The sequence below is a fragment of the Brachypodium distachyon genome, chromosome 1 (assembly GCF_000005505.3).
Source record: "Brachypodium distachyon strain Bd21 chromosome 1, Brachypodium_distachyon_v3.0, whole genome shotgun sequence".
In the NCBI taxonomy this organism is placed as follows: Eukaryota; Viridiplantae; Streptophyta; class Magnoliopsida; order Poales; family Poaceae; genus Brachypodium; species Brachypodium distachyon.
In genome coordinates this window covers 33,158,660-33,168,808 of record NC_016131.3, presented here as the reverse complement: position 1 = coordinate 33,168,808, position 10,149 = coordinate 33,158,660, and the positions used below count along the sequence as shown (strand labels likewise).

The window sequence follows — 10,149 nt, the reverse complement described above, 5'->3', positions numbered from 1 at the left end:
TTTTGTTTTTTTAGCGAACCCTTGTTGTTTTTTTAGGGGTGCGAACCCTTGTGTTGATAAACGAGAGTAAGGGACCTGACTCTAGGTTTCCAATCTGTTGGGCCGCAACGAGCCTGGCAACGCTCAGCAACAACGGCCCATATCACATGGACCAAATGGACCCCATAGGCCTTTAACCAGGGGTCACCAACGTCTCTGCATCCCAACTTTAATGCCATTTTCGCGTTCTAATTCGAAAATTTCCGAATTCCGCTGACCAGCACCAACGGCCGCTTTTTCCCGCTCGCCCCGCCCCACGATTCAAACGGCGCCGCGGCCCCACAACAGCTCCCGCTCCCCCTCACCTCAAGTCGAAGCGCACGCGCCAGTTCAAACCTCATCTCACTGACAGAGAGACCCAGGGAACCCACGGACGCACATGGACCCGCGTGCCGGCGTGCAGCTGTACAAGGCAACGTGAGGAGTTATTTATACGTTCGCCCCCTTCCGAAACTCGCCCAAAACCTCTCTCTAGAATCCTCTCGAACCGCCCAGGTCCTCATCCCTCCGTTTCGCATCGCCTGTTTCGATTTCTGTTTGGGCGATTGGGTTCTCTCTCTCCCGTGGCCGATTAGTTGTTCGAGGGTTTATGGCCACTTCCGGCGATCAATCCGGTAGGGGGCCTTAGGGAGAATTTCCTTTGTGTGATTTTAATGGGATTTTTTTGGGTGGGTGCGTGAGGTCGGTGCTGATCTGTGTTTTGGTTCCGCAGGATCCGCGGCGGCGAAGGCGTCCAAGCTGCGGTACCCGCTGCGGTCGGCGAGCCGGGGGAAGGCGGCGCCGCTGGCGGTGGATGCTCCTCCTGCAGACTCGGCTCCCAGAAGGTACTTCTACAACCTTCTTCCCACGTCATGATGAGATTATTCGGTTGGCTTGTCGTTCTGCCATGTGCAGCTGTGGGATATTGAAATGGTTTACCATCGCCTAGTTTTTTTCGTTGACAAAGGAATAATTTTGTATGTCTGTCTTTTCAAATAGCCTTTAGATCTGCAGATTGCATACCAAATCAGACCTGCACATGTAAAAAATATGCAATATAAAGTGAACTTACATGAATCCTTATTGTGTCATAAAGCTGCAGTTAAGACTAGGCAACATGTGAAAGGGATGTGTCATATGCATGGTGTGAAATCACCTCTGGTTCTCTGAATCAGTGAATAGGAACAAAGAAGTACAGTCAGGATATCACTATAGTCCAATCTGCATACAAATGTTCTAGTCTACAAACACCAAAAGTTACTTTGTTTTAAATGTTTCAGCAAGTGTCTGTGTGGAAACAATAGGCTAGAGTGCAAATGTATCTGCCCAGATTATTGCTTTAAAACTAAGCATGCTTGTTTGGTGCTATGTCAATGCAAAATTGACTAGCAACTTACAATGAGGCCTCTTGGGTTCCAACTTTGAAAAACCTGCCAGCTAACTTTATTTTGTTTTCAAATCACTTTTAATTGCATTATATATATAGGGCCAAACCATCTTCGGATGTCACCAAGAGCATGTGTGTTCTTGATCTTTCTTCCGTGAAAGATAAATCAGCCAAACCACCACGGAGGCACTCAATACCAACAAAGCCAGGTGCTAGCCCAAGGCCTACTACTACTACTGGAACCATCACCCCAGTGTCAGTGGTTCGCTCGAGGAGGTCAGAGATCCAGGGGAAGTTTGATACCCCAACATCAGAAGCATCCATGTCCACAGGAAGGCGCAAGTTCAGTACACTGTCCTCAATCTCATATTGGATGACACAGATCAGGCTTGCAGAGGCTGCTTCCAAGCACTCTGTCTCTCTGGGCTTTTTCAAGCTTGCCCTTGAATCAGAATGCGAGGTGAATATATTGATCATTTGTGTTTAATTAAGTTTCTTTCATTGAATTATTGATCATATTATTGTTATCTCTGTTTTCCACAGCCTTTAGATCGGATGAGAGAGGAACTCAAGGCTTACATAGCCCGGCATGGTCTTGCAACGGACTTAGAGGAGCCGGTGAAGGACATTCTTCAGGTTTATGATATTGCTGGTGATTTTGAGAAACTGAAGATCTCTGTGGACTCCTCGCTGGAATCAAAAAAGTGTGACAAGGCTGCTCTTAGTGCTACCAATGCGACTCCAAAGGGTAATCTGAAGCCTAGGTCACTGAATTCTGTTGCTACTCAAAGCAAAGATGGCAAGAAAGAGAACATTCAGAAGGAGAAGCCTGATGCTAAGGTCAGAGGATCCTATACCCGGAATCCAGCCAAAGTTGCTCCTGGAAAGGAATTAGCTGCCAAAAATACTGGTAAGAAAACCAAGAAGCAGGCCAAGGAGCATCAAGAAGATTGCAATGGAGGTAGTGAGGCTTTGCCAGTTGATCCAGACCTAGAATCTGGTAAGTGCCATCGTGCTGTCCTGAGTTTCTAATATAAAAATCACCTCTTTGTGCATTGTATGGACTTGCTAATGGCAAAAATATTTTTCAGTTGATGTTGTGAAGGAGATCACATATGAAGATAAGGAGAACATGGTAAGATTTTCAACTGTGTACTGGCAGTTCAGAGCGCTACTACACTACATATGTACGAGCTTACAATTTTTTTAATAGCTAAACGAAAACTAATGTTTGTAGGGGGATACTGAGATGTCAATTGATGGTGGAAATGGCTTAGCCCAAGAAGTCTAGAACAGACGTACCGACTTCAGATTCAAACCTTTTGTTTGCTGAACATGAAGTATTGAGTGTGTGGTGCTTGTTTTCATTCGTCATTGTTGATATGTCGTCAGTGCTTGTCTTTCTTGCTGTCAAACCGTAAGGTGTGTATCATGGTTTGCTGGGTGAGACTGCTTGCTTGTATTCGCTTTGTTAAGTCAGCTTTGCTGTGTGTGGTCCTGTTGGGCAGGAAATACTTCCTGATGGTTGTGTTTCTCTTTTGAATATAGGTGAATTCTTTATTTGTGTGATCATCTTGGGCAGTAAATCCTTCCTGATGGTTGTGTTTTTCTTTTGTGCATTGTATCACTCTCTCGTGCATGCTTAATAGATAATGATCAGGACTTGAATTCGATGCACGCGAGTGCACGTTCTATGCTGCAAGGGTGTAGAAGGTTGTTTTGTGTGATCATGTGGCTTTTCGTTGCAATCTTGGGTCTATGACAGAATTTCAGAATCCAGAGCACACATGTATGTCGGCTTTGTTTAAATGCAACCTGTAAGCTACATTTCTTTTGCTGTCAAATCTTTCTGCCTGAGCTAGCATTTGAATGTTCGAACAGCACATGATGTGATTAAGGTGTTTCAACAGCACAAGATGTTGAAAGGAGGCCGGTCATCTCGTGCAAGTCCAAAATGTGTATTGCAATTAGTAGTTGTAATGTCACTCCCTGAGAGGCCCACAATCAGAAAGAATATAGTTTTAGAGAAACTACAGAGTATACAGGTACGCAGTACTCTATAAGATAAGATTATGATGATCTTATAAGACAGGAAATGACAAGGAAAATATGATCGTTTCTGCACAAAATGACATAGTTGATATAGGGGGCCGCATAGAAATAGGTGCCGTTGTGCAATGCTGGGGAAGAACATAACAAATTGAGGTTCGGCGGAGTTTGAATAGTATTCCCTCCAATCCATATTAGTTGTCGAAATATTACATGTATCTAAATATTTTTTAGGCATAGATAGAGTAAAATGCACCTGAGGTCCCTATTCTTTCTCAAAGGTGTCAAGTAGGTCCCTAATTTTTGAAAATGCACGTTTAAGTCCTCATTGTTTGTTAAGTGGTTCATCCCAGGTCCCTCGCTTGTATGCGTAGCTATGGCCGCATGTCATGGATGCCACCTAGGCTTTGGGCCCACACGTCAGGCGACAATGTGGCGTTGCAATCTTACAGAAAACCCCCCGCATGTAAGTCTATAGCATTTCGTGGTCCACCCATCCGTTCTCCGGTTCTCCCCTGCATCCTCTCCTCTGCATGTGCCCACCGCCGCGCAGCAGCCGCTGCACTGGAGATCCCAGATGGTGAGTTGCCGTTGGTGAGATGCCCCTGCTGCCGATGAACTCCTGGCGCATCGGTTAGGGTTGGCGGCGGTGGGCACAGGCAGAGGAGAGGATGCGGGGGAGAACTGGAGAACGGATGGGTGGACCAAAAATGCAATAGACTTGCACACAGGGTTTTTTCTGTAAGATTGCAACGCCACGTCGTCGCCTGACGTGTGGGCCCAAAGCCTAGGCGGCAGCCACGTTCAACAGTTGATAGATGGCAGCAATTTGCTCTACACTCACTGCTACAGAAACTCCTATAACAGACCACTCATCTGTGCCGAACTGCAAGCGGTAATAGATGAGGTTATCAGAGCGACAGACATGGGGTTTTAAGTGCCAAATAAAACCACGGCTCAACAAAGACATGAGTTTCCAACCCACACGGTTCTAGTTTTAATCTAAACAGACCACAGCTCAACGAAGCTGTAGCCTGTAATGGTTAGTTGTTTCCTCTCTAGGTTCAGAAACCTCTCAAATTTCAAAGTGGAGAATTGCTGGTCCAGATGCCGTCAAGACGTAGAGGATTTGCTAATTAATTACGACTAGCAGGTGTGTCCGTGCGTTGCTACGGAACCTGTACATTGCTACGGGTCAACAAAACAATAATCTATTTGTTTTGTAGTAAGCCTGCCCATGGATACCGGACCTAAATGGTTAGGTTATGTGTCAACGTTTATGCCTATGGATATATCCGATTGGTCGTATATTCATGTGTAGGTTATGGATATACTCTATCCATTCCTTGAAATATGTCATATTAGATTTCGTTAAGACAAAGTTTTGACCACAAATTACTATGTTAAGGTGTGGTTTGTATGACATGAAACCACAAGTATTATGAAGTACTTTTGATAACGAATCTAGCGATACAAGTATTATGTCATATTTTATTTTGAGAAGGCCGACGGGCGGCGACCAGACAAAGGAGGAGGCCGACGGGCGGCTGTCAGATCCGCTGCTCAGCCTTGGCGCCAGCGCAACCTTCCTCTACACCCGCGGCAGAGGGAGCAGCTTCCTCCGGTGGCTGGAATTGGCTGCAAGGAGGTGCACAGGTGGTTGGCGGAGGCCGGGAAGGGGTGCGACGGCTGGCGGCAACGGTGGTGGTGGGAGAGCAGGGGAAGCGGGCGGCGGCCTGGCGGCTTTGCTTGGAAGCGGGCACGCCCCACGCATCGGGCTTGGGGGGCTTGGGCTTGCTCGTTTGACGAAGGAATCGTGAATAAGACGGGAGGGAGAGAAAACTACGGGCAATAACATATTAGTTGTAATTTTAACGCAGTTGACTTACCGAGTCCAACCATCACTACCAACTCCAATTTAATAGATAGTAATAGATAAAGGATACGGATGGGTTGGCGGATGATGTCCCATCTGGTCATTTGTGTGCATGAGGCACCGTAGTTGCCGTATGCGCATGAGGCACCGTAGTTGCCGTATGCGCATGAGGCACCCAACGTGTCTTCCGCGGGGGCATAGTTGTCGACAATCAGTCCTCCGGACCAGTAACTTCGATTTCAGTAGAACGGACACAAAAGAGATATCACAAACCATAGTTCACCACACAACTAAACATCGGAATCAGTGCACATACAAACCTAGAAGGTCGATGTGCAATCAGTAACAAAGGCATGCCACTACCCCGTTCCACTCGCCACCATCGTCGATGCTGCAACGCACACTCGAACAAGCCTCCAAACAAGAGCTAGCAAGTAGCTTGCCACATGGCTCACCGCTAGCCACTCGTCCCAACCATCGACAGAGGACATCGTGGCACAAACAGATCGTCGGTCGTTAGTCGTTACATGCCATAGCCACCGCACCACCATGAGCCACTACCGCAGCATGCACTCCTCGCATCCTGCCGCCAGTCAAGGAAAGCTAGGTGTGCCGACTCCACTGCGACACAACCCACCCTGGCCCAGGACGGAACCTAGGCACACCTCCCCGAAAATACACTTATGCCGCAACATCACTCCTGGCTTACGCACAAGCCCTAAAGAAATCCGCCGCAGGTCACCGCACCGAAGCCCAGCCTCCACCAGGCGAACGCACACGCGCCCCAATCTGGCTTGCTTCGAGCCCCAATGTGACCCGAACAACTATTGCGACCTTGCAATCCTATGCCGCCTCGCCACCGCATGCCACACGCCCGATCCACGCTTTGGGCCCAGGTGCAGCCAAAAATCCGCCACCTCGCTTCCACATGGCCGTTGTCGTTGCAACCTTGCAATCCTGCCCCGCCACGCCCCTCGCGGCCCCATTCTGCCTATTTTTGAAAGAAAACTGTAAGGGAGACCCCTACAGTATAAATAAGAAACTAAATTCACAACCTAGGTGGTGGGGTTGTACATTCTCTCCCGCAACTAAGTGAGCTAGGCTCACTACCCACCCCATTCCGCTTTGCGATCATGCTGTCCGTGCCGCCACCTCACGCTATCGCATAGTCGCCCTCGGTGCGGACTGCTCAAGTCATCGCACTGGCTTTGCACGACGCCACAGGATGGAGCATGAGAGGGGAAGGAAGGGAAGGTTGTTGTCAGCCTGGAGGCACCACTTGTCACCTGAGCCGCCCTAGGTTAGGCGGCAACTCTTCCAAAATATTTTGCCATGTTATAATGGTGCTACGAGGTCATGTCAACGTGATGCACACTTATGTGTCTGGGAAATGAAATTACACCGGATTTCTTAAAAATGATGGAAGCTGGCTTATTCTTGTTTCCACAATCGCTTTTCGATGATTTGTAAGACCTATTTCATAACTTTGCAATAATATAATAATAGGAAAAAATAAGTCTGAATTTAGATTTACTTAAATTCAACCACGCAACGTGGTGAAATTATTTAATTATGAACTCGCCAAAGTCAATAGAGATTTCCACATATCGATCCAAACCAGCCATGCAAACCATGTACCGCAAAATTTCACTTTCTAAAGGCTTTCCACGTGAGATCCTTCCAAAGACAAGGGTATGTTTGGTTTGAGCCCCAACCAGCCTTACCAAATATTTGGCATGACCAAAGTGAGGGCACAACCAAAATTTTGGTGAGTCTAATCCGTTTGGATTGCTTCCAATGAAAGCTGCCAATTTCTTGGCAAATTGGTTTGGCCCATTTGTTTTGCAACCTATTCATTTTTCCAAACTTTCAACTACCTTAGGTTAGCAGGTTTTTTGTTTGGTTTGAACCAAAGAGTATATGGTAAGACAAAAAAATTGTCATGAAGACAGTTCTTTGTAAAACATGCAGTAGCATGGTTAAGAGTAAGTAACAATACTGGTGCTATATTTAATTGCTAATAAGAGCAACAGTACTTATAATAAGCTGATGCACGTCCATGAGCAAATCTATCAATTACAACAATACTTACAAGTATTCTTTTAGAGCACAAACAATACGTATAAGTTGGTAAATAGATACTGTACAACCGACCGGCCTGTTTCTGTTTTATATGGCTAGAAAAAGAGACCTAGCTAGGTTCTAAACATACAGCCATATCGTCAGCATTGAGCAGGAAAGATTAAAGAAGAACACGAATCCATCTAGATAGTCCCTACTAGGGATGTAAACGGGTGCCGGTCAGAGGCCCGTTGAGCCCGTTTAGCCCTGCCCCACAACAGACTTAGGCAGCAAAAAATAAATAATCTAAAACTAACCTCTGAGGGAAGGATAGAACTGGGCTTGGCGGCGCCGTTTAGGGCGCCTTTGACATCCCTAGTCCCTACCTGCGAAGCAGTGCTCCGATTCGGATGCATCCTCGACTAGTCTGGGTTGTCCAGATGCGGACATCGTACCCTCTTCAGCGCCGCCGTGAGACGGCAATCCTCTCCACCTCCGCCATCCGCCGTGCGTCCCCTTCATCAACAAGAACCACACTCCGACGGCAGCTCTGCATCTAGTTCTGGTGGCGAGATCCTTTTTTTGTGCTTTTTTTTTAGAGATCAACGGGGGGGGGGGGGGGGGAATCCCCACCTGAATATATTCCCAAAAGGAACCCCGAGGGTCAATACACCTTGCCGGAGCAAGAACATAAGAAAACAAAAAAACTCAGTACAAGATTACAACACAACGCCAATGAACCTAAGCTATGTAGCCTATGTTATGCTATAATCAACGAATTTAGTATCACGAGCAACAGGAGGAGGACTGTCACAAACAACACCAGAGAGCGGGGGGCATAACCAGAAAGCTCAAACAAAACACGGAAACTAGGCCGGGGAAACCGAAGCATCATCATCAAGAAGTCGCACCGTTGCCATCCTTGGGAAATGGACGACGGAGGCTCGTCGAGCACGCATAGATGTCACGCAAATCCTCCACCGCAGGGTGGCTTTTTCGAGTGAAGTAGAAGAGCGACAAGATGGTAGCATGCTCTAAAAGTGTGCCACGAGTGAAAGATATCTCCCTAACAGGGGGTGGTTTACCCAGTGGAGGAGTGTAGAATAATGACACATACAACGACTATAGGATGACAACAAAGGCAACCAAGCAGAAGTTTATTGGAGATTTGGAGGAGCTAACCGGAAGGTGGATGGAAACCTCAGATCGACCTTTAGCCGCGCACACACCCTCTATCACGGTCATCTCCGGTACGAGGATGCCGTCTCCATGGCTGCCAATTGCAAACCATAGATCCTGGAGCATAGCATCACAGGGTGTATAGAGACTTCCGAGTCCGAGCCACGACACCAACCGTTAGGTGGTGACGCCATCACAGCTGCCATCTGCAGACAATGATTACTGAAGGTCATGGCAAAGCCACGACCGACAGAGGAAGGGACTGGACAAAATAGGCGCACGATGCAATTTCCAAATCAACATGTAGCACGGCAAAAGATATATGATCTGAGGGGGAAAATAGAAACGTCCAGATTCGATCAATTTCCGGTGGCGAAAAATATCAGATTGAACTATAGAGAAAGAACGGGAGGAGTTGGCAGCCAATTATTTGGCGAAAGATTCCGCCACCCTTCGCTCGCCCCCGAATCGGCAAGAATCGCACGGGCAGACATTGGTTGGGCTGGACGAGCCAAATATTTGGTGACATACCAAAGGGTGTCCAAATAAACTGGGCGAGCCAATATTTTGGCAAGACCGACGTTGGCTTAGAACCAAACAGCCCCCCAAATCCAAATGAGCCTAACTGCTTGTTTCCTCCAATGATTTTGCCAAACACGCCGATGCATAACGAACACATGCCTCTTCACCAAATCCACTCAAGAAAAACCCACTTGTCTTGGCAGCCAAAGGGCCGATTCCTCGTGCCGGTCCTTGGCAACGTCGTTCGGGTTTGGATCGATCAGGCTAGCAACGAAAAGTGGAAGCAACCGAGCCTGATTGATCCCGCAAAGGTGGAACCCCAGCAGAGCAGATCGAGCAGCGCACTGATCGCGCACGCTGCATGCGTGAATGAATGCATTGTACTGGACCTGACTGACTTTATGGTAAAAGGTGGCAACGAGCGAGCCCCGTTTCAAAGCTACCACTCGATTGACTCGTAGCATGGAAGTTAGGTACACGGTACACTCCAGGTCGGACTTGGGGTTACTACTGGCTAGCTTTAGTCATCTGGCAAAAACAATCAAGTTACTCACGGTTGACCGCGCAATTTAGACGTCTGCTAGATCTGTTCGCCGCTAAACGTCAAAATCGCGCAGTACATGGTCAGTGCTGCTACTAGTAGTACTCCTATTTACGGAGTGCTTGTCAGTGGAACAGCAGTTTTTTTATGAGAAGAAGATTCGAAAAAAGGGGTACGGGGAAGAAAACAAGTTTACACTGACATGTGCACCACGAGACGACACAGGAACCTCGGGGCTACGAACAAGCAGCGCAGCCGGCCCGACGCCACTTGGCGTCTCGCCGTCTCCCGAGTCCCGATCTGGCTTGCGACCTTGTGTCCTTGCGCACCGCACCGCCTCTGGCGCCTAGCGGGATCACCGTCGGCGCGGCTGGATCAGATCATGGTCGGGTCCGTCCTCCCAATGGTTTTCCATCCGCCGTGTTTCCCGTCGAGCCGCCGCCCGTCGGGCGTGCGTGCGCCGGACCTTCCCAGCCCGATTATTTAAATTTTAAATTTTAAATTCCCCGTAATACT

The 10,149-nt window shown here is 47.8% G+C and overlaps 1 protein-coding gene across 1 annotated transcript; it reads left to right on the top strand.

Annotated features, from left to right (window-relative positions):
- The first annotated feature begins 491 nt into the window (after positions 1-491).
- LOC100827136 lies at positions 492-3,076 on the top strand. Its single transcript, XM_003563653.4, has 6 exons — positions 492-653; positions 752-863; positions 1,505-1,865; positions 1,949-2,405; positions 2,497-2,540; positions 2,643-3,076. Exons 1-6 carry the CDS (start codon positions 629-631, stop codon positions 2,694-2,696), a joined length of 1,053 nt encoding a protein of 350 aa, XP_003563701.1. The 5' UTR covers positions 492-628; the 3' UTR covers positions 2,697-3,076.
- The last annotated feature ends 7,073 nt before the right edge of the window (positions 3,077-10,149 follow it).

Coding starts and splice junctions, on each gene's coding strand:
- LOC100827136 (XM_003563653.4), top strand. CDS start 629: ATGGCCACTTCCGGCGATCAATCCG. Junction 864..1,504: donor GCAGACTCGGCTCCCAGAAG/GTACTTCTACAA, acceptor TTATATATATAG/GGCCAAACCATCTTCGGATG. Junction 2,541..2,642: donor ATGAAGATAAGGAGAACATG/GTAAGATTTTCA, acceptor TAATGTTTGTAG/GGGGATACTGAGATGTCAAT.